The sequence below is a fragment of the Streptopelia decaocto genome (genome assembly GCF_964273445.1).
Source record: "Streptopelia decaocto genome assembly, chromosome: 6".
In the NCBI taxonomy this organism is placed as follows: Eukaryota; Metazoa; Chordata; class Aves; order Columbiformes; family Columbidae; genus Streptopelia; species Streptopelia decaocto.
In genome coordinates, this window is record NC_138660.1 from 14,847,608 (window position 1) to 14,872,452 (window position 24,845).

At 41.3% G+C, this 24,845-nt stretch overlaps 1 protein-coding gene across 2 annotated transcripts in view; it reads left to right on the top strand.

Moving 5' to 3' along the window:
- The first annotated feature begins 664 nt into the window (after positions 1 to 664).
- Positions 665 to 24,845, top strand: part of PLOD2 (procollagen-lysine,2-oxoglutarate 5-dioxygenase 2) — a 52,347-nt gene continuing 28,166 nt past the window's right edge. For both annotated transcript variants that reach the window (XM_082055525.1, XM_082055526.1), the window contains exons 1-4: positions 665 to 1,023; positions 16,877 to 16,968; positions 18,446 to 18,582; positions 24,160 to 24,323. In XM_082055525.1, coding sequence (XP_081911651.1) covers positions 921 to 1,023; positions 16,877 to 16,968; positions 18,446 to 18,582; positions 24,160 to 24,323 — 496 coding nt within the window. In that variant the 5' untranslated portion in view covers positions 665 to 920. The remainder of the gene's footprint in view (positions 1,024 to 16,876; positions 16,969 to 18,445; positions 18,583 to 24,159; positions 24,324 to 24,845) is intronic.

A 24,845-nucleotide genomic window follows, 5' to 3' on the forward strand; every position in this document is an offset into this window, starting at 1 on the left:
AGAGTATTTTTTGAATATACATTGCATCGCAATTAGAAAAAGAGTGGAGATGAGCCAGTGCACCTCCTTCGTCATCACCATGCTTGCCTTTGATAATTCAGTGTTTTGTTGGGTGTTTCTTTAATGATAAAGTGTAACAGGTTTTTATGTTAAGATTAGGCAAACGAGCTGTTTCTTTATGGAAATCTGAATGTTAGGATGACAGAGTGTTTGACCGGTGTGTCGTTCACAACCGGAACAGATGCACAGGGCCGTTCCCCTATCAGCAGTGCTACACCCATAAGCAAAAGGCTCACATTGTCTTTGTTGGCCCATGGAGTAGCGGCTTCGGTTGCCCACAATCTCCCGAACAACAGTACATTTTCAGGAATACGTTTATCAGGACACAATGGTGGCCTGAGAAACCACTGACAAAACGTTTGGTGGGGAGGTGAGTATAATTCCCCATTCGACCAGCAGATCCAGGAGCGGGTCGCTAACGCCAGCTCGGCCCCGCGCTCCGGCAGGTACGGCGAGCGGAGCCACCGGGCAGCGCCGAGCCAGGCGCGCCCCGCAGCTCCGTTCTCCCGCACCCCTCCGGGCCAGGCGTCGGAGCGGGGGCGGGGCCTGGCCGCTCGCCCCTCCCCCGGCGGCGGCAGCCGCGTGCACCCGGGCGCGGCGGCCACAAGCGGCTCCTGTTGCGCCGCCGGGCGCCCTCGCTGCCCGGGTCCTCCCACCGCCGTATAAAGCCCGGGGCGGGCGGCAGCGCCCTTCGGTCCTGCCCGCTGCGGAGGAGGAGTGGCACCCTGGGCGCGGCGGCTGCTCCCCAGGCACCAGTTTTTTTTTTCCCTTCGTTTTCCACTCCCGCCCCCTTTCCCCCCCGCTCTCGGGGGCTGGCGGCGCGGGGAGCGGCGGCAGGCCGGCGGGTGTGGAGGGGGAAGATGGCGTGGAGCGGAGCCCGGTCGCCGCGCCTCCTCCTGCTGCTGGCCCTGGCGCTGCCGGCGGCGGCGGAGCAGCATCCCGGGCCTGGCTCCGGCCCCGCAGGTGAGGGGCGGCGCGGCGCTGGGGGGTGGTATGGCGGAGCCCGGTTCCCCGCGGTCCCGCCGTCCGTGGGAGGTGCGTTTCGGCGCGGTGCGGGTGGCGGCACCGGGGATGCGCTACCGGCCGAGCGGTACCGGCGTCTTTGCGTCTCCCGGCTCAGTAATATATGCCAGGGGGCGAAAACACTCCCGTCTCGGGTGCGGAGGCTGGGAACAGCCGCTTTCCCGATTTATTCATTTTTCCCCATCCCCCTCGTCCGCCCCGCACTTCAAAACGCCGCTCTCGGCGCCGGAGCGGATTCGGCAGTGCGGGAAGGGGGCTGCGGCGCCGGCCGGGGCTCCCCAGGTTGCTTTCGAGAGGAGCGGCTTGGCTGAAAGTGCTTTAACCCGCCGAGGTGGGTCGTAGATGCATAATCCCCCCCCCAGGAAAATAAATAAATAAATAAATAAATAAAAGAGTATGCTTAATGGGAAGTCACTCTCCCTGACTTTCTTCTCCTTCCCCCCTCCCCCTTATTATTTTCTTGCCTTTCCTTGAGACAAGGTGTTGATGAACATGTTTTTCCAAGGCTGGGAAAACCATAGCGTCATTCGCTGCTTCTCTGAACTGTAGCAACCGCTGATGAACTTTCCTACCTCATGCAGAAGTCAGCTGAAGACTTCATTGCCCCTTCCCGTCCTGCAGAGCCTTGCTTGCTTTTTGCATTTTGACATCACTTTACTTTCAAGGAGCCAGAAGATAGAAAGAAATTTTATCTTCAGCATGTAAAATAAAAGAATGTATACAGGAAATTCCCCAAGAGAGAGGTATCTAAGCACATGTATGTCCAACTATATGCCAAAACATATTTCTTGCTCTAATGTTGTTTTAGAATCTACTTCTGATTTCTATTCTAGGCATCAAAGGTATTTCATCCCACTATATTATTACCACATGAAATCAAAAATAGTTTCATTTCTTGGCTTGTTTATTCAAGAGTGTAATCAAGTTATTTTTAATATCTAGCTTAATTTTCTTCCGGTGTGCAGAGGGAAGCTCCTTTTTTTGAGAAACAAGTTTTCTCAGCAAGTTGTAATTTTGATAGGAAACCTGCTGACTCGGTTGGTAACTAGTGTAAAAAATAATAAAAAAAAGATGTTGATGAATACCAGACCCTACTCAATGAGCTTCTCGTTTCCAGTTTTCTTAATGCTTTGCTGCTTTTAGTTGCTGAGAGGATTTCTCTGAAGGTTGTGATGTGCAGTGTAGTTTGCAGTCTGCAGGGATGTGTGAGCGTTTCTGTTCAGCCTTTGCTGTCCCGTGGAGGTGCAGCCTTCAGGGACATGCTTTGAGTAAAAAGTTGAGCTCGTATGGTTGTTGTCAGAGCAGTGAGATTGCAAATCAAGCTCCTGTGGAAATCAGTTATTATAATCACAGTTATGTTTTCTCAAACGTATCCAAATAATACTTTTTTAAAGAGTTTGTGTATTTGTGGGATCTCAAGCTGATACAAGCTAATAGCTTCTTTAATCCTACTGGTGTTTGAAGGTGTGAAAAGCAAAGAGCACATAGTCTAGACAGCACTGTATGATTCAGCATGTCAAAACCAGACTGTTATGTTTGTATAAATAATAAAAATGGTGGTAAACAAATTACAGTACTAGAAAGCACTGATGCATTTCTATATAGATGTTCATACAGGAAGATCTTAATTATTTTTAATTTAAACATGAGTAGACTGAATTGTAGAAGGCTCTGCTGAATTGAAACCACTCCTTGAGTAGTTCTGTGGCCCCAGACACTGCCTGCTGTGTTACTTGTTTTATTCCAGTTTTAACCCTTAAATGTTTTTTTTCCCTGAGTCAGTGCTGTATGGCTTGAAGAGGGGCAGACCTTGCTGTGTGTCCAGTTCTAGAAATCTGTTTTTTTTTTTAATTTCTAGTTTCTTGATACTTTGTACAACTCAGCGTAAAGCAGCAGGCAGGGACACAATTTGCCTGTCCATTAGCTAAAGCGGTCCATTAGCACTGCATGCTTCAGAAATGAGCTGTAACAGGAGTGTTTGAAAACCACTGTCAAGCAGCATCGTTTCTTAATAGGACTTTACTGCTTTACTCAGAGAGGCTTAGAGAAGGGAACTGCCTGTTGTACAGCGGTGGTTACTTGAGCCATGAGCCGTCAGCCTGGCGGTGTGGCAAACTCTGTTTGCAGAAATCCCTCCTGTGCTCCCTTGCTGTGGGTTTATGTTTCAAGCAATCACAGAGAAGAGCACTGTTGAGCTGGGAAACACTGACTGCTCTGTGGTGAAGATACAAAAGTTTCCGTGTTAAAACATTTCCATTGCACCATACTTGCTGCATGTATGTCGCTTATCATCTAATGCAGTCCAGGACGCACAGAGAGCGAGTGGAAAAGGCATTTGTCATTGTGCTAGAAGCAGACAGAGCTCTTGGCAACAGATGTAAATAGTGTTCCCACCTAAAATGTTTTATTAATCAGCTGTTTGCATGGGAAATGGCTTTGCCACCTTTGAATCTGTTCCCCAGCGTGGCTGTGGGGACTTGGCCGGCTGGTGCAGGGCTGTGCCGAGTCATTGGGGCTGCAGGTTGTAAGAGCGGCAAACGGGCAGGTCTTGAGGTGGGTCCCATGTTTCGTTGCTGTCTGTATGTGCTCTCATAATGTGAGGGGTGGGAGGGGGTTTGTCACAGAGATGGTCCCAGCAATGTGGGTAGCGTGCCGGCAGCCTGGCTGGCTGTGGGAGTGCTCTGGGGCAGAGGGTTTTGCTCTGCCACAGCGTCTGTCAAATGCTGGTCACAAATGCTTCAAGTAATAATTGCCGACTGGGTCTAGCTGGGTGAGGACTCATCTGGAAGAACAGCAGGTACTGTTGCCATTTCTGATGACTTTTTTGGACTTAGCCAAAATGGATTCTGTGAGTGTCAGTGAGCGATCAATAGGTCTTTCCCTCTGAGGCACCTGTGGTGGAGGAGAGGTTTTGAAATAAATGGTGAATAACAAATGAAACAATGTATAGTGGGAGTGTTTGTGTGTTTGGAAATTAGCTGAAAGTAAGCAAACGTGGCGGTGGAGGTGCAAAGCAGCCAAGTCGTTCTTCTCTCACATATTTTTCCCTTGGAAATACTCCCTGGAAAGACACCCAAAGTTGGCAGTCCAAGTTCTTCAGAGCACCTGGTTTAGATGCTGCACAGTGCCAGTCTCTGTTGTGAAATTAGAAAAAATACTGTAGAGTTTTTTTGGCCAGGCTTTTCTTTTTTTTCCTTAGGTGGAGGGAATAATTAGGCTGTGGAGACAGACCGCCGTGGTGGATGTGACATTGCTTCTCTCTGCAACATGCAGTGGGGGTTGGAAAAGATCACTGCAACTTTTACTGTAACATGCATTTCTATTTAAAACAAGAAAAAGTAAAACAGCATTTGATGCTGTAAATTGCAGTGTAAAGGTATAGTGGAATGACTACCGTGGTTATCTGAGACGGGGGAGTTTGTGTGAAACGTGTTCTTTTTGAGGATCGAAACTAAGGGATTATTTCTCAGAGTTTTCTTTATGTTGGTGGCACAATTCTGGAGAGCTGTGATTTATTGCGGAGTTCTTGGCTTTTTCCCTCACTGCTGCTTACCAAAGCAGAAGTGACTCAGTCTCTTTATGGGAAAGTGTTTAGTTTGTTGAATTAGCATTGTTACAATGTGTCATCAAAGCAGTATCTTTCTATTTGTGTGGAGCTGCTATTCTGGAATATAAATTACCTGACATGCTGCTCAAGTAAATTCCCTTGTTATGATAAGTAAGTATAAGTGCTTTTTTGTTTAATTTATAATGTCAATTTTTTATAGATTTAGGGGGACCAGCTGCAAGGGGAACAAGTTTGAAAGTGAAGAATGTTTTTGTTCCCTCTTAATTTAAACAGAGAGCATGGTTCCCTCCAGCACAAAACACAACTTGACCAAACAGATCAGTATTAGGAATGTGCCTGTATGTGTGGGAATGCTGTAGCTCTAGAGAATAAGTGACACTTAGTCATCAACGAATACGTGCTTGCAAGCACAGCGTGATACCACAAGTGGCTTTAGGTGGTTTAATAGAACCACTTCTGGAGTATTTCCTCAAGGTCAATTCAGTTTTCAAAATATGGATTATATTGGTCATGAAGAGACTAAATACGTAAGGTTACTGTTTCATCCCAGATATCTTGTATTTCCAGAAACTAGAATTCCTTTTACAATTTGTAGGAGAAGGAAAAACAAACAAATAAGTCCCCTAAAGAAACTGACTATATATTTTATTTGATGATCAGAGTAATCTGCCTTCTTCGTGTTCTCAATGTGTGTGCGTGCCTGTGTGCCTCTTCTTATATAATATTTTAATGATATTGATTCCAACTGAGCACACTAATAGTTGAAATATTTGATTATTGACAAATTATACAGTGTATACATATTTCATCATTGAATTCTGTTTCTGATTGAACTAAAATTAAAGATCCTGTGGATTACTATATAATTTCTATTAAAACACGTGACTTTTTGTAGTGGAGTACAAAATAATTACAGACCAATTTCCTTAATAGTTTAAGGCTAAACAGTAGAACTCGACCTTAGCTTAAAACATTGTATTCAAATTTATAGGATAATTGTGAATAAACCTCCTTTATTTTAGTGGTTGGTTCACCAGCTCTTATGATCTGCCCTTTGAAAGTATTCCAGGGTTCCTACTTTGACAAGTTGCAAATCTGTTGATCTGTGGATTTTCTAATAAAATAGACATGGGAGAAAAAAGATGGCATGTGAATTCCTTTCTGGTGGTAATATTAATTCTTGCAGTGTAACTGCAAGTATGTTTTTAAAGCTGACGTATGTAGTATTTGTAACTAATGCAAACAAACTGTAAGGAAAAAAGACAGAAAAATGTTAAACAAAAATATGTTTGACATTTAAGTGCCATTTCCCTGCGAGTTAATTCTGTACCTATGGATCTAAGTGTTAATGTACTGAATGAGCCCATTAGGGGCTCTCACTTAAATCAACTGTGCACAAAATAATCAGTATATGATAGAATTGCTTTTGTAATTTTTTAATTTTTTTTCTTTCCCTAAACAGTAAAAATGGATTATTTACCTTTACTTCTGTAGTGCACATGAAACTGAAATACAGCAAAGTGTTTCCTTAGGCTGTCCTTGAAATCAGTTTACTTATTCTGTTTTATGTCATTGTAAAGCAATTGTACACACATCGGATCAGAACCGGGCCTGTAAACTGCATAATTGGGGCTGCTGTGTCAAGTGTTTGGTGTTAAAAGCATCTTTAAATATACATCACACATCACATGTCATGATGTTTTGTGTCAGAAGTAGGACATGAGTTTCTGGTGCTATTTCGTGATTTGAAGGACTGAGTTGTTCAAGGCAGGGCACTACCTGTATCTCGCCAGTGTGGATGTCATGTTGCTTGTTCGCACAGAAACCGGATCTTTGAAAAGTATGGGGTTTTTTTCTCTTTCCGGGGTTAAATGGCCTTGGCATCTGTTTGGGGAATTTTTCATGTCCAGTGTCTGGACATGGGGCCAGATGTGAAGCTGTAGGGCAGCTTTTTCAAAATAACTGACTAATCGGGGTGGTAGCATCCGCTGGCAACATGAACCAGGGTGCAGGCATGAAGGACAGTTTCGTGTCTCCAGGATGGCTCCAGTTCCAGATCCAATTTCTCTTTGTTTTAAGCAAAGACTAATCTAAGGAGAAATGGTTATTGCTGAGTTTCATTGATGGATTGATTGATTAGCTGTTGGAAAATGGACTTTAACAATGCCTGGTGCTGTGTGTGACCGCTTCTGTTTAAACAGCTGGATTTGTTAAACAACAGCTTGAGAAGAAGCATGCTTTTCTCTAGATACATATTTATGAGGGAGACAGGGAAGTCAAAGCTACGAAAAGGCAGAAGCTGAGTAAACTTTCTCACTTGAACAGCTGATGTTAATTGTGTCCCACTCTCAGCTGCGTGGCCCGATGACTGTTTATGGCAGGGGCAACCAATCACCGCATTCAGGCGAGACCCAGCCTGTGCCATGACTCCATCCGCTCCCACTCTCCAGCAGATTTTTGTGGTTTGATTGCTATCTGGGCACTAATAAACAGCTGTAACCTGATCTGTTCCCCACTTGTCAGGAAGTTAGGCAGCTCTTGTTGGAACAGTTGCTGAATGCATGGCAATGATGTCATTTACAAACAGTTGATTTTAATTTTTTTCTTATCTGGGAACTAAGGAACGTGTCTTTGCTTTACTACAGACTAAGTGATTCAGTAAGCAGAGTCCCATCCAAGTCCACTGAAGCTGATGGAAAAACTCTTGACTACTGCTGCTTTTATCTGGTTTTGTTCAGCTACGAAAATGAGAACATCTTGTGTTAGAATGAGTGTGGGCCTGAGCACCGGCCAGCATGGCACCCAGAACTGATGCGGGTGATTGATGGGTGCACATACTGGTTTTAATGAGCTCTTGTTGACCGTATATTCAATACTACCAAATTAAAAGAAAGTAAATTATGAGCTGAGACAGAGTCAGCTTTCAGATGTTTTCCGCAGTCAGTTGTTTATTAATATTAGGAATAACTGCTAATCCTTGTCTGAAAGTGTGTGTATATATGCATATACAGAAAATAGTTACAGAGATATAGTCTGTGGGTGGTGTTTTTTTATTTATTTTCTTTAGAACTGACTCTGTTCAACAGTTGGTCTTTTCCATGTAAACATTTTAGATGCTGTATCTATGTGACATCAGAAATTATGAGATAAAAGACAGGCAGTGAGCAGCAGCTCAGCAGACTTGCTGTTTGAGTCAATATGCATGGGAGAGGGAAATGCTGGTTCACATCCCTGTGGGCTGTGAATAAAAGCACGAAGTTTTTTTGCATGAGAAATCTTCTGTGTTTTCATAACAAACTTGAGATGCTGAAATGCATAGTTGCTACAGCACTGTTCACCTCTTCATAAGTAGAATTAGATTGCAGACTATGTTTAACTCTTGAATGACAGGTCTCTTTCTAAATCTTAGAAAACTTCAGTTTGGATTCAGGTAGCAGAAAAGGAAAAGAAAATTTTAGTGTCCTGTCCAGGGGTTATGTGTTAGCAAGTGTTAACCTAGCATAAATTATAAATGAGAAAATTCAGAGCAGCTCTTGCTTAATGTAAGCACAGATTTCTGCTAACTCAGCTTCTTTGTTCCTTTAAAACACATAAGAAGAGGGGGAATACTGTAACAGGCAAGATTTACTGTGACAGAGGAAGTTGAAACAGTACCGACTATTCGAAAGTAACTGAAACTGGGAAATAATAGTTTGATATTTTCCCTAGACAGCTTCTGAAAACTTCTGTCTTTACTAGTTCTGTTCCCTGGCTCAGGATAGTGTTGGGAGTTTTGATACCAATAGTTACTGCTGTGTAACTTCAGCAAGGTCTACAAATAACTTGGAGGAGCACAGGAAGGATTATCCATGCACAATCCATGCATTGATTGATCCCTGATACCTATAAATGTCAGTTGTGGTCATAAACTGTTTGCATGGAGGCAGCAGTGATTTTTTTTTCTGCATGTTGCACCATTTTGAGAATCAGGTGGTAGCAGAGGTAATACCTGTGTGCCTACATGAGTTTTGCAATTACTCTGCTTATAACATCAAAAGACAGACTTCTGTTTACTTTAATACGTCTGGTTTAAAGTGGAGAAGGTAAAAGCTAGCCATTGTATTTTTTCGGAAATTACATAAATAATGTTTGTGCTGCTCTTTGTATTTTGCAGTCAGACATGTATATATTGAAGTGCAGTGATTAACAGGAGGTTTGTGATACAGAGGAACAGACCAAGCTTTCAAAAGAGGTCTGTACAGGAAGGTGGTTTCTTCAAAATCTGTTCTTTATTTGAAGCATTGGTTCTTAAAAATCCCTCTCACATGAGAATGTGTATTTGTATAGGAAATCAGTGTGTGGTATGTGGTTGGCAACTGGTGTCTGTTCCTAACTTGGTAGCTGTTAATTCAAATTTCATCTTTTATTTTAAATCTTATCACTTTCCAATCTTTCATGAGTTTTCCAAGCACATTTTGTCTCCCCTCCAAGAGTATTTTTTAACAGCAATCCATCCATGCTATTAAATTGCAGAGAATCCCATCTTACAAGGTGGTCATGGCTAAGGTTAATGGGACTTTGAAGCCAGTCTGCCTCTCTGGGAAGCAATCAGCAGTGGGATGAGTGGAGACGTGCAGCGAAGTGTGCTGTGCAGAACAGGAGTTTACTGTATAGTATCAAGATCAGGTTAAAAAACCCCCCAGACCTTCCAAATTTGAAGTAGTATTGTTTATGCACCAGTCATCTTTCCCCCTCCTGCAGTCTAATGCATGTTTGTTTCCTAGGAACAGAACATGACCATGTTTGCTATTTCAGCACATTGTCATGTTTCTAAAAAATTCTGAGGGAAAAAACCCAGCTGTTGGATGGCTCTATCTTTTTCTTCTTTATGCCAAAATTTTTATTTGACTGGAAATTCTTCTTTTGGCTTATTACTTTCTTTGACCATATCTACATCATATAAAGAGACACTGGACAGATATATATGTTGAAAGTTTGTGTTTTTCATGTTGCATCCTTAAGATTTCTTTGTTTGCTGCTGAATTACATTAACCAAGTATATGGATGTAGGTGTAACTTATAATCATTGCTTATGAGGGGTTTCTCCTGTCTCCAGCTGTTTGATATCTTTTCAGAGTATGCGGATTTTAAAAGTTTTATTTTATGTAGAATCTTAAGTTTAGCCTATAACTCCTGTTTATAGGGGAAAAAAAATCAATTTTCTTTTTGTGGAATCTGATATTGCCTTCTCGAGTGATAAGCGGAATATCGTATTGTGTTGGAATCTGGATTTTGATAGTGCTCTTTGATGTTTCTTTTTTTTTAGTTGGCTTAACAGTTCCTTGAGTTTTGAACATACCAAGTTCATATAAATAGGGAAGGGAAATTGCTTTCGGCATTGTTGGTGACCCTGTAGCTATCTGCAGAGCTTCAGCGTGGCTTGGAAGCATATGGAAGAATTGGTTTTAGTAAAGTCATCAAAACTGCTTGGGAAGAGAAGTGGTTATCATGATGGTATTGACTGATTCCGTACACTATCCTGTGTAGCCCAATGATCCATTTCAGGTTTTTGAATGCTTTTTTAACTATTGTGAGCTTAAATCTTGTGCTGCATTGCCTTTAAAAGCTCTTTCACAGTTTTGCAATTAATTGGGAACTCAGACTGTTATGTTATTCAGTTTCATGGAGGAAACAGCAATTGAGCCTATAAATAAGACATTTTCCAACAGGATTTATATCAGCTTTTTTTTTTTTTCAGATCTTCTATCATCTTGTTCAGAAGATATTGTACAGTATTTTACATTTTCCAGGATATCTTCCAGAAGTGTAACTCATCTGTTAGAGAAATTACAGGATGTCAGTTGTATAGTAACACTGTTTTTCTGAATAGTGTTTAAAGTTTTGTTCTTCTGAAATTTACCAGTTTTATCATGCAGTTATTACAAACTCTAGATCTTGAATCCAAGTTATGGATCCTGCCTTCACATACTGTTAAGCTGATCCACACACAGCTCAACCTTTTATTTGCTAACTCATCTGTGACACTGGTATTATAACGTGCTGGAAAGCACCCGTCAGGAGCTTCTGGTGTGCAAGGAGCTACATGGAGGACAGAGCAAAGGACTGCGATTTCTCCTTCAGGCACAGAAGTATTCCCCTTTTAGGGGAGCAGAGCAAATGGGGAGGTTAAGGAAACTATTAATTTTTTGTTTATAACTCAGTCTACCATAAGTCTCAGAACATGCATTTTGTTGGTGGAGTATGTGCTTTAGGTGAGGTGTGTGTGGCAGGAAAATAGAACTTGCTGAGGACAATTCCTCTAGGTTACCTTCTCATTACTGGCTGAGTACAGGAGTTAGAAGGGAAAGTGGCATGGCGATGTCAGGATTCACAGATCTGAGATGATTATACATGGGAAAAGTTGCCTGCCTTGGAAATAAACAGGCCTTTCCCCCTTTTTATTTTCTTTCTTCTTTTTTAAAAAACAAACAAACAGTTAATCTATGGAAACAATAAATAATAGGGGAAAGGCAATCAGAAGTCTTCAGTCAGTCAAGGCTGTTTTCTGCCAGTCTGACAGCTACTTCTCAGTTCAGCATGTTTTTGAACATTCCTCATTACTATACTCTTCAAGTGTGATGGGAGAAATCCAGGCTGAAAACTTTTTCAGTTGTTCAGTTGTATTGTGCTTTAATGTGTCTCTCCAATGATGGAGAAGCATGGTCCTGTGTAGTGTAAAGGCAAGTTAATCCAGTCTGTGGATCTCATCTCCTGAGATTTAATGGCATAATGTGGTAGCATGCACAGATGTCATTTGATCTTAACAGCCCAGTCCTGCTCCAGAGAACTCCATGGTACTTGAATCCAAGGATAAAATGGCAGTTCCCATGTGGCTGTGAGCAAAATCCTCGTTTTTGGCTCCTCTGAAGCTACTGTACTAGTACGTGCAACCCCTGGTAGAAATTATGTAGTAATCTCTGTCAGTGTTCGATCAAGATAAATAAGAACCATGTGGGTGTGCGAGGAATGACTGCAGTCCTTCGCATACAACCTTGCCAAGGTGCAAGAAGGGAGGTCACTGCTGCTTAGAACAGACCTGCCATGGCAGTTCCTGGCTGAGACCTCACCAGGCAATTCACTGAAGAAAAAGGCTCTTGTTTGTAGTTCTTATTTGTGGAAATAAATATTTATGGTGCAGTCATATCTCTGATGATAGCAACACAAAAGATTGAGTGAAATACTGAGATGTTTTAATAAAACCTTCATTGGATTTCCTAATACGCTTCATGTGCTCTATATGCAGTGTTGTCTTTCACAACTTGAGTGCTAAAGGGTTTCCTAATTTGCATGTAAAAATGAATTCTTTTTCTCATTGGATATACTTTTCTTGGCCAAACTCATGCTCTCTCAGGCTTGTTTTCAAAACAGAACAGCTGTTTTGCGAATGTAACTATCGGAAAGCTGTTTGGCATAATTGCACTCCAGTAACTTCAGCACCCTCTTACCTGGCATGATGCCCTTCAGTGATTTTTATTCATGCCTTCCCGTTGAACTTTAGTATAGGGTTTGCATTTCCTTTTTACACAGACTGACTTTACTTGTGGAAATAAAAGCCAAGCCTGGTAATCCCCTGCAGCGACTGCCAAGATGCCTCTGGCAGGCTGCGTGCCGGGAGAGCCCAGCCCCGCCGGGCAGCCCGTACCCGCTGCGGCGTCCCAGCGCCCTGTGGGTGGGGAGTGCTCTGACCGCCTGCTGCTTCTTGGTTTCATATATGTTTGCATTTTGAGGATACTGTTACTGTTCGTTGGAAAACATCATCGAGGGTTTGTGGATAGCTCGAGTCTATATGTAATGCCACACAGTAGAGCTCCTTAGGGTAGGCACCTGGGTGGAGGGCAGGGCAGGGCTTTGTCCCAAAGTGGATGGTGGAGCCGGAACAGTGGTGAGCTGCAGCTAGAATTCATTGTGGGGTTTTTGTGAAGACTGAGAATTTTGTGGCTCGCTCTCTGGGGAGTACCGGGCCACAGTGGTGACTTGGGGTCTGAGTAATTGCAGACAGCTTTCCGCTGCTGCGCTTGGGTCTTCATGGCACAGCTGGAGCCTTGAAGCAGGCACAGTGATGCTGCTGGGGACACTGGGCCAGTCGCTCAACCTCTGGGTGTGACATTTACATGTGACAGCTGGTGGTCAGGGCTCTGGTGCTGCGCTGACCCTCCGCATTGCAGGGCTCTCGTGTGGCCAAACCTGCTCCACACAGCAGGGATACTGTGGGTTGCTGCAGCTAAAATAGATGTAGCTGAGTACATCCTGAAATGGAAACGGCACTTGGATAAGCTTACTCCCCTGGGGTCTGGGTAGTACTCGCAGTTACAGTCTTGTGAGTTCATGAAAGTCATTTTGAATTTGTGTTACTAGGCCCAAATGGGACAGGTGTTCTGAGGGGCTGTTGTACCTAAATATAGCAAACAAGGAATATATTTTTTCAAAGTGAATGAAGTTAAAAAGAAATCAGGAGCAGTATTTGGTGGTCAGAAGCATTCTCGTCATTAACTTCCACAGGAAGAAACAAATATCTCTCATGTTACGCTTAGTGGAACTCTGCCAGTAAAACTGGTTCAGGTTGTCACTTACATCTAAATAAAGTCACAGGAGCCTACAGGATTTACATTTATATTTTTGCAGTGTCTTGCTATCTAGAAAAGAATGGTGCTCCTTTCCTCATTTGGTTAACAATGTCTGTAGTATGCCAAGGTATCTATCATTTGGTGCACTTTGCATTGTCTTTTCATACACACTATAGAAGAAAAAAGCATGTTTCTCTGCTTTTTGGTGAGACAGAAATTACTTTAAAAAAATCCACAAAAAAACAAACCCATAAAAAAGAAAAAAAACACCCCCCCCCAAAAAAAAAAACAACCAACCCAAACAAACAAACAAAAACAAAAACCACAAAGAATAAATAGTCTAGAAGGAAACTTAAATTCTAAATGGACTCCATATGCTATAATTGTACTTCTGCTGCACTTAAAATTTATTTAAGTTCCACATGCACCTTAAATTCTGTGGTGTAGCAGAGACATGGAAATAAAGCCATTTAAACCTCTTCATCTGTAATTAAAAAAAACCAACAACAAACATTGGCAAGTATGCTAAGAAGAAAACATCTCCAATGTGAATAATACCTTTATAAAAATAGGTTCCTGTTTGTTCTGTGACTGCTTGCAAACCTGACTCAGGCAGCCAAATTCGATTGCTTCATTGGCTGTGAATTTAATACAGGTTCTTTTGCAGTTTCATGTCAATATAAACAGCGTTATTTGTCTGCTCAGCTTTCTCCATTTTATATAGCTCAGATTGAAATCCCTTATGATTTGGCACCTCATTCTCTTTCTTCCTATTTCGCAAAACTCAAGTAACATACCAGGTTCCATAGTGAATCTTGAAATATGTGAACAATGTGAAGGTGGAGTTCCTGTGAGTTCTATTAAAAGAGAGTAACAATATCCCACAAAAGAATGGTTGATTATTATTTGCTTGCCAGACTGTATATGTATGTTCATTTAATACTTAGACTTAGTGACGGTGGGAGGAATCTGATGCAGTTCATATCTTGTCATTTACATCATTTCGTCAAGTACAGATTTTTTGAAATAGTTGCTGTTAGCATTCCTCAGGAAGGGTTAGGTGTGAAACCAAATTCTGCAGTTATAGACAGTGCTTGACCAGTCACCTAGGAAACTTTCAACAATGGATTCACTTGGCTTGGCAATGCAGTCTAGTACAATCAGGTTTTCCACCTCCCTCTAATTCGAAAATGCAGTGCTTAAACAAAAAATTGATCATAACCTAATCTGTTCCATAGAGAAAAATCCTATCCTCTGTCTTCCGTTCTGTTTTAGTCATAGTCTAAGATAAAATGTTCTTCATTTATTCTGTGGTGACTCCTGTAGAATTACTTTAGATTGCATGACCTATGATGATTTTGAAGGTATTGAATTATAATTGCTGTTTTTATGACTGTGAGTCAGTGCATCTGTGAAGACATGGCACTCGAATCCTCTATGGATGTCCTCCTGTGCTGCTGAGATGTGCTCATGGGATTTTCTTCTGATTCTTGTCTGCCAAAGACTGCTAGCACTTAAGTGAGAAAAAGATGAAGCAATTTATCTCCTAAAACTGTTTTCCCCCAAGTTTTGATTGTTCTAGTTGATTCAAGCATTTCAGGTATTTCCAGTTTTTTCTTTGTTGTGTATTGTGTTGCAGGAGTCTCAGTCTGGTTCAGCAGAGGCAGTAGTTCAAATCTTCACTACTTCGGTTCTGTTGAGTGAACGGAGCCAAAAAACCCCACCAGGGGTGGAGAAATCTGCAAATTGTACATGTTGGGGAGGGCAAGTAGAAATGTTGTCTGTAGTTGAAGAACCTGGGCAGTGTCAGATAAAACCCACAAGAGCCTTGCTTAAGGCACAGAAGGTCGTTTTTTGTGGAGTGGGTATTGGGCACATGGTGCTGTCACTGCTTGAAGGTTACATCAGTTCGAGGAGTGCTGCGTAAGAGCAAGGTCACAAAATGGACTGTCTGTTTCAGAATATGCAGAAACCCCATCCAGGTCAGGAAAACCCATAAACCGAGACTGGTAGAAAAAGCAGAGAAAACATCACATAAGCTTGTCTTATCCTTGCTCTTGCTTATGCGCACTGTTATAGCTGCTGTTGAGGATGGACTGGCCAGACCACTGTCTGACCTGGTAGGAATGTTCTTGGAAGTGACCTGTTGACTAGGGCTGAATCTAAGCCTTTTTTCAGTGGAAAAAATATCAGTGACTCCTGAGACTGGTCTCCACGGTTTGTCTGCTGTAGCTGTTTCAGACAGACTTGAATTTCATTAGAACAAGTGTTTTTTATGTTACTCTGCAAACAGTCTGTGCTCCTACAGGTGTTTTTGCTTGACTGAACAGAGGTGTACTTGAAGTACTCTGGTACTTGGCTGCAGGGCATTGCATGAGTAATTTGCAAGGTGCATTTCTTCTGCACAGTGGGAAGCAGATTGTCATCTTGTGTGTTAATTTTGCTGATGTCAAATAAAACAAAATGGCAAGCAGTTATTGATTTGAATATGCTCAGGATGACATTTCAGGTGTCTGATGGCTACTAAGTCTGTGGTGGTGGACAAGGCTGAAGGGTTAATAGGGATGTTTTTCACAGCAGCCACTTCCAGCACATGTTACTGTGCTGGTGAAGATAAACTCAGAGAATGTTTTTTGGGAAAGTGATGAAACAACAGGCACTGTGTCTGGAATGCTCATTAGAGGTGATTAATTTTACTTTCTTGTAAGGATTGATCTCATAGGCTCTATTTAGAGGACAGCTGTTGCTTGAACTTGGACCAAACTGGGGAACTGCAATGTGCTCTGGGGTGCAGGCTGGTTTGATTAAATACTGGATGTTAGATAGGGGAAGTGTCTGTCTCATAGCTTTGAATTATGTACCTTGATTATGCAGCATATTGCATGGGGGTGCTGAATGCTGTTCAGTAGTTTAATCAGGAAGCTGTTTAGTGGGAATTCATGGCCTCATTTGAACTGTGTCAGAATCCGTGGGATATGAAAAGGAAATTGGTTGCACGGTCATTTACCTGTAATGTAGTAAGAGGGCAAAATTAGCACTGCTATAATTTACAGAGGCTCTGAGTAAAAACACCAACAAAAAAAATCAAACAAAACCCTTGATCTTTTTTTTTCTGCCCAAGGACTTAAAAGCACTAAATGCTGCTTGTTGGGGTCCTGGTTGACTGTTTTCCATGGTTTGGGTTTTTGCCCTATTTGCATGAAGAATATGAACCATTTTCAGGGGAGTTACTGATGTTGGGTGAAGTTATCTGGTACCATTCAGTCCTGTGATAAGAGGTCACGGGATTAGCTCAGACTGAAAAGTAGTAAGTTATTTTTGTTTTAAAGATTCCTTCCTGTCCAGTAGTCATACTAGCTTTTTTTTTAATGTCTTGAGCTAGTTGTTTACTGGCTAGACAGATTTGTTTGCTGCTTCTTCTTGAGGATAATTTAAAATACAGCACCCTTGTCCTTGTTGGGTAATCTCTCACACCTGTAATATGACAGTGTATTTGCCTCCTCTCTTTGAATGAGATGCAGGGAAGTCATAAAGCCGCCTGATCCACTGCCGTTCAGTGCATTTTTTGTTATAAACGGTGGCTTGAAAACATATTAATACATTTTCCTTTTTTCTCCTTCAGATAAACTACTAGTTTTTACTGTAGCAACTAAAGAAACTGATGGCTTTCACCGTTTCATGCAAACTGCAAAGCACTTCAACTACACAGTAAAGGTATCGTATGTTTTCCTAGCAAATATTCATACTATACAGCCTTTATTTAGAAATAGTGTGGTAGTGACTAAAATTGTGTTAACTTCCTTGCATGCTGTAACAAAGTAAAATGATTACAGAGCTTGGGGTCAGGCAAGGCAGTTACATGGCCCTGCTACTTACCTGCTTGACCCCCTCTGAACAACCATGGGAGGAGGCTTCTTCCATTGCCTTAGGAACTGTTTTATAGATCAGTAGCTGTTGTGATCCACATCCTCAGTAACTTGCAGGTTCTGTCATGATTTATCATACAGCCTCACTTTCCTGTGTGACTGATTTTGTTTGCATGAATACTTGTGGAAGTGGCGCTGCACTCAAGAGAGCTTCGGATGTCTTCCTCCTCCTTAAACAAGGCTGGATCCCAGCTGTGGGGAAGGAGGGAGGGTCACAACTGAAAGTTTCACTGTGTTTCCCAGGAACCTGTAATTCTCTGAGAGGACAAAACATTTCTATCATTTTTGCCAGCCTTTTCTGCCTTGCTCCATGTCTCTCTATGTCACGTACTGAGGTTGGCCTCCGTCTGACCTTGGGAAAAAGGGAGGGCACTAATGTTCTTCTAAACTTTCCCCACAAATGGCTTCTGCAAGAGAAAATCCAGGAATTCAGATGGCATTATGAATTTTTTCTGCTTACTTAGCACAGTGTCTACACAATAAATAGGAAATTATTTGGGTCTCTGAAGTTTGACTTCTACCACTGAATCTGGAAGACAGAGAGAACCTTTCCTAATATGATAATGCTGTATTAAAGCAACTGAGAAGTCTGAGCTCTGGATACATCTATTAGCTTTGCAGATTTGTCCAAAACACTATTCTTTCAGGTTTTATAAGTTTCAAAAACATTATGTTCAAAACCCACAAAAAGTTTCAGGGCTTTTTTCTTTTTTTTGAGATGTAATTTGATATAGTGCTTGGCTAGGGAGGAGTTTTATTTAGCTGACTGTAGCAGCCAGCAGTACATTGGGGAACCTATCCTTCCCTTGTACAGAAGTGTTCTGGAGGGATTTCAGAAAGCCTGGAGCTTGCAATTTGTTTTAGCAATACCCTGGTCCGCCAAGGTCTCTTATCCTAAAGTGATTATATTCACTTTTAAAGGTCTCATTCAGAATGTTTTCCTAATAAAATATTTTGAAACAATTATTAGCTTTCTTTTTTTGCCTTTCTTTTTTTTCTTCTGAAGGAGGCACATTTGAATAAATGGTGGTAGAAGGCAATTTCCCAATTCTTATTTGGTTAAGAAATGTGTCTCTCATGTTTTTGCAATGATGTCATTGTGATGAATGCTGCTTCAGACATGGAAAACTTATGATGCTGGAAATGCTGGCTTGTTATGCTTTAATGTGTTGCTTCTGCTTTAACATCTGTTTTCAATAAGGGTCTGCTTTAAAAAGCCTCTTGGTTTTGGGTACTAGCAAAAAGTGGTTTTTTTCTTATTCCAGGTACTAGGAAAAGGTGAAGAGTGGAAAGGTGGTGAGCTGCCTAACTCGATTGGTGGAGGGCAGAAAGTTCGACTGCTAAAAGAAGGCATAGAAAGCTATGCTGATCAAGAGGACTTGGTTGTAATGTTTGTTGAATGGTGAGCAAACCTGTCTTGTTGCCTTTACATTTTAGTCTGGGTAGGCATGCAAAAGTGACAGGCTGCTGTGACATGCTGAAAATTGTATGCTGCTTTCCTCCGTTGCTGTTTATTTGAGAGCGTGTGCTTCCATTTTTCTTCATTCATAAAAACACTAGATTGCTCTTGGAGCAATCCTTTTTTAATGAATTTACAGATGTGAGAGTTGTTCATAGTTCTGCTGCCTCAAGGGGGTGAAAAAATGTTACTGGGAGCTGACGGGCTTTTAGGCAAGCATTTGTCCTCTCCCTGTTCAGCTGTGCTGGACGTGGCAGGACGTGGCTGTGGGCTGGGAGTGTGGAATGGGGGAGAGCAAAAGCAGCTCCAGAAATAAAGTGGCCAGCAGGGACCAGAGCATGATCTTGTTCCATTGAAATAACAGTGATACGGAGGAAGCTGGAGATGGGCCCCTGAGGAAAGCACTTAACAGAACTTCTTTTACATGTTAGAGAACTGAAACGAGAAGCTTGGTGCCAGATATGCTTCTGATGTTTGTGCTGTCTCTACGACAGAAAGATGGAGAGACAATGCTGCTGCAGGTGCCAGATTATAGCTCATAGCACAGCTATGCTTGAACATCCTCGCTGGAGGCCAGATAGGATTCTCCCTGTCACAGAGAACAGGGAGCTCAGACGTGTTCAAATCCCACTTTTTCCATTGCTTCCCTCTGCTTCTTTTCTTCCTCCTCTTCTGTTGCTCCTATGGTAAGAGCATGAGAATCCAGCTCACAGCAGCTGCCAAGCTTTTCCACATTAGCATTAACCAGAGTGGGGTCACAGCTCTGTAAGAATTGCTGCAAGGAAGGTGTGGGACCAAGTCTTGCATCGAGGACATGGAGCCCTGATTGCAGACAGGCAGCCTTGGGGAGGTAGTAGAGTGCAAGCCATGTTTAATGCTATTGTTATGGAGTTGTGTGGGAATGTCTGCTCCAGAATTTTCTTTCAGCTTTTAACTTGCCTTTATTTATTTATTTACTTTAAAAAATTTGTCAGATGAAGAGTTTTAGGGACCCTTTTGCAGGGTAGAGGTTTGGAAAGATTTGTACAGCAGACACCATCACAAGAGAGAGAGTGGTCTGACAGTAGTATTGACTGGAAAGTTCATTTGTTGTTTTGTATATGTTAAGAGTTTAGGAAAATTGGAGTAGCCTACTAGCCTGGTAGCAAATTTAAAGGTGCTACTCAGTTTCTTCTTTTACCTCTTGTGTTAAGTGGAAGATAGAGCTAGCAAGCCAATTGATGAACAAGCTTTATAAGGGAAACTTATTACGCTGAATATTTTCTTTGTATGGTTAATTGACAGTAAAAGTAACAAAAGAGTTCTGTTTTTGAATTTCATTGACTTGATCAGTTTTGCATTTGGTAAGTGCAAAAAGTATCTACTACATGTTTGTTCATAATTTTGTCCTAGTGATCATGCAATAACTGAAACTTTTTAAGATTTATTTGGGAGGTTTTTGTCTTTACTAAACACTCAGATGAATCAAATATTTCCCAAATGTTTCCTACTTACATTGAGTTTATTTGTTTTCAAATTTATTATCCTGATTCATCAGTATTTTTTCCCTATATGGTAAAATATGCAAATCTGTTATCAGATTTGGGTATAGCTCTAATTCTTCTCCAACAAAATTTGTTCTCTAGAGGGGGGCAAGCTGTCTGCTGGAAAGTACAAAGGACCATGTGTGTTGAAGTGCAGATGCCGAAATCTTTCTTGCCATGAAAAATCACAGGATTTAAGGCCTCTCAAGTTTTTGAGGTCCATAATCCCAACTACATCTTGATTTAAAGCTGGTAGAACTGATTCCAGATAGGAGAAAAAAATGGTTTGCTCATTCTAGCGTTATATTTTAATTCTAATGAGCTTTTTTCATTTCCAGGAATCCTGGTTTGCAATTTAAATGTTGATCAATGTAGCAGTAAGTTTGGAGAAGATAAATATAGTGAACTTCCTTTCTTTTTCAAGTGTTTCTTATTATATTAATTGTGAAGCATTTGGAATATTAATCTTGAGGGCAGGGAAAGGAAATGTCTGGTTTACTTACTGTAACTAGGCAAATAATTTATAGTGAACTGTTTGCTTAACAAAGTTAGCTTCTTGCTTTTGAACACTTTTTAATATATCTCACAATTCCGGAAAAAGTTTGAACTTCTGTGGACAGCTTGTGTCTAGGTACAGATAGCAAAATGCTTTGCCTGTAGATGGAACACTATTTAAATTCGGCTTGTTTTTGCAAGAGCTAACAACTGGTTTACTTTGGACAATTTCAGATTGAACTGGCTAATGGCCAGTATAGACTGGATAAAATAGTCGATGCTGTGACTGTTCATCCAGAACTCCCACAACCATCTCTTTGTATCATGGAAGACTTTTGAAGCCACCCCCTTCTATATATATATTTTTCATTATTATTTTTTAACATTTGTCAGAAAGTAAAGGATAATTACATTTTCTATGTATCTCAAAATGGCTAAGGCGTGATCCTGGTGAGGGTATAGTGTAAATGACAAAACAGCTGTGTGGCTGAACAACCCAGTTAAATAAGATGAGATACAGGACCTGAATTGCTGGTGACTAGTAAGCCCTCTCTTGTTTGTATTTTAAGCTCTTAACCCGCAGCTCAAATAGTAACAAGTCCTTGTAGTTGTAAAAGTTGTGGATTCAGGAGTTGCATGTTCAGTTCTAGAGGACTTGAGCTATCCTCAGTGTTTCCCTGTGTTGCTGGGAGTGCTGAGCCCATAGCTGGGTAGATTCCAGCCTCAAGCATCTGCCATCTGGGAGATTCAGGAAATGGGATTGGAGTTGTGGAAAGTTACTGGTGTGTGCCTTTTTTTTTTTTTTTTTCCTTTTTCCCCTTCTTGCTTTCTACTTAGTCGGAAGGATTCATGAAGAATAAATAAAAAGAGTATCTGAGTTTTTCCAGCTTGCCAAGGCAGCTTGCTTTTTCCTGGATTTACCCAGTCTATTTCTCCCCTGTCAAATTTTGAAGTCCTGGTAAAAGTAAGTAATGTGTATCACCCATAATAACAGTATAAACTGTCACGGATAGTCCTGGGACCCATTTTGTGATGGTCTTAGTGATGTAGACCTGAGGTGAATCCTCTGTTACAGTACGAGTTGGGTGCTGGATAGACTGAACATAATCTGACATAGAAGGTAAGCAAGACAAATGATGGATTTATAGGTTTTCGTTTGACTCTAGAAGTTTTCCTGTTGCCTGGAGGGAAAGGCAGGAGCCTCATAAGCAGCTGATGGGGAGGCTGGTGGAGATCCTGCCTGGGAGGAGGTCTGGTGGCAGTAAGTCACCTCTTGACAAAACAGAGGGCCATGAAAATTAGTGGAAAATATATGTCTGTGCTGGATTCATTCTCCTGCATAATATCCATTAGTGTGTAAAGTTTACAATAATTGGTAATGCAGCTTGGCAGCTCTGCACTGTTGTTTTTTTTTTTTTATTCTAAACTGTCCTCTACTAAGTGGCATATTCCTTTCACAAGCAGAGCCTGTGTCTAGCCCAGCATGTTGCTCAACTTTGGCTTGCTTTTCCAGAATGAAAGTCCTTGGAAGCAATGTTCCAGGGGTGTTTGGTTCCTTCCCGCAGCTGTAAGTGATTGCAGCAGCAGCACCAACCTGGTAAAAGAGCAGAAGCACAGCCTGCCATGAGCTATTAAGTTAAAGCCTCAGACAAATCTCTAGTTTTGTCTGTATTCAACTTGTGTCCTGTTTCTTGCTTGTTCTTCAGGCTCATTCTGACTTTGAATCGGGCTACACCAATTGAATGGAAAAGGGAGGGAAGTGTATTCCTGTGTATTTGGGCAGAAACAGACAGTGTTTGCAAAACTGGGGAAGCTCCAAAATGTACACTATTTTTTTCATACATTCTTCTGCCAGAGTTACAGAAAAACAAAGCAGTGAGAGCTTTCAGAAATCCACTTACTTTATACAGACAACATAACATACTTCCTCTCCAAGGCTCATACTTTGCTCTGAGGTAGAAGTATTCTCTTGCATTTGTAAGCCAGCTGTTGTTCAGTTCTCTTAGGCCAACTGCATGAAATCCCCTTGGAAGAATGGACATTGTAAATAATTTCAGAACTGTAATAAAGAAGTACCACAAGTCAGTAATGGTTGATCTGTTGGCACTCTTGCTGATTAATACGTTGCAGTGCAAAAAGCTCTGTGTACTGCCAGTGTGGGTACTGCTGTCCTTCTTAGCCCAGCTAAAAGACTTTGCAAGAACAGAATCTTAGTTAAGGCTAGACCTTTTGATTTTTGGTAGCTGTGCCATTCCTTTGCCCTATATCAGGGCCTATGATTTTCAGTTACTAAGGTAAATGTATACAGTAAGGATATACGTGCATTCAGCTGAGGAAGCTGTGAGGCTGAGATGCTGCCATCAGACCCAAATATTCTCATACAGACAGAGATTAGTCTGTGATGTGATTCCAATACTAGTGTGTTATGGTTTCATTCTGTGTAAAATGAACCTCAGAGTGGTTTGCACATTAATGCCTTTTATATATGGATCTAAAGTACAAGCAAAGGAACCTTATACTCTGAATAATCTAATCACGCATATTTTGAAGTTGGTGTTTTCCTTGCTTGCTTGCTTGCTTGCTTGTTTCCCAGGGGCATTGATTTAGATATGGTTTAACAAAAAGAAACCACTAGGGTTGTGATACTATATTCTCACGTGACCTTTGCCAAACCCATGCATGTTTCTTTCTGTTTTGGGGTAGTGGTGACCTTTGGCTGTGTGTAACTGCAGTTTTTAGAGATGAGCCCTCCACCATTAGGTCTTTTTCCTCAATAGGAGCTGGGAGTCAGTTCTGATGAACACATATAGGCAGGTGAAGTTTTTTATAGATAGATATTGTGAAGTTTAGAGCCTTCTGAAGTCTTTGGCTCATTAAAGAGATTGAAGGAGAAATTGTATATGTTATGGTATTATTGTCAGCATATTATATTATGATATATTATGTATATTGTGCGGATGCTAGACTTTACTAGACTTTACTAAGAAATATCTAAGTACCTTCATGATAAGACTTTTCAGAAGCAAGCTGGTGCCATTGTGTTTTGGAACAAGATATAGAATTTCCCAGTGAGAATCAAATAATCTTTCAGTCCTACTCTATTTCAACTGCTAAGTTTTTTGTTTGGGGTTTGTTTTGTTTTGGTTTTGGTTCTTAAACCCATAAACAGTTTTCTAAAGAGGAAAATGTATTTTTTTACTCAAAATACATGAAATGAGAAAGGTAGACAAAATCTGAAGCAAAAAGAATGTCCAAAATGTGGAAGGTTAAAAAAGAATGTAAAAAGAAAGGGAGACTGTGTTGGATAAATAGTATTGATGGAAATTTTTCTCCTAGAAGGGTATATGATTTTACATGGTTGCAAAACATGATTTAATGAGTCATTTATCAGAATAAAAGGGCTGTCTGTATGATTTTTAATATTTGAATAGTCCAACCACTTGTCATTTTGAACACAGCAGCATTAAAAATAATCTAATGGATATCTTTTATTTATTTTTAGCTATGATGTTATCTTTGCGGGGGGCCCTGAAGAGCTGCTAAAGAAATTTCAGGAAACTAATCATAAAGTGGTGTTTGCAGCAGATGGACTCATTTGGCCAGATAAAAGGCTAGCTGACAAGTATCCTGTTGTCCGGAGTGGAAAACGATTCCTGAACTCAGGAGGCAAGTGTGATTCTTGAACACATTAGATTCTTGAACTTGAACATGGCTCACTTCTGTTATCTGATTTATGTATTTGTTTGTGGAACTGTTCTTGAATTCCCCAAGTATAAAATTGAGGACTGGATTTGCCATCCTCCTCTTCCACTCTCCCTCCCCACTGAAATAGCTCCTCTTCTGTGCTCAAGAATAGTTTTCATTCAAACTTACATAGTATTAGTTGTCAATCCCATGTAAAAACGCAGGTAGATAAAGTAACTGCCTAACAAGCAGCTGTGCCTTGCAATGAAATGCTGTGCAGGGATGACCCATTTGCCACTGATTGAATCTATTTCAGAAACAATCTAGTGTACAAGCCCAGTCAAAGCAGTATGTGCTATTTAAAGGCACAGTTTAGCTGGGTCACAGAATCTCCTGACTAATGTGGTTTAACTGATACAGAGCACAGAATGTCACTTCTCCGAGGTACATGGTGCTGGACAATGTATAGATCTGGGACTGTACCTGTTCCTTTCCCTTCCTTCT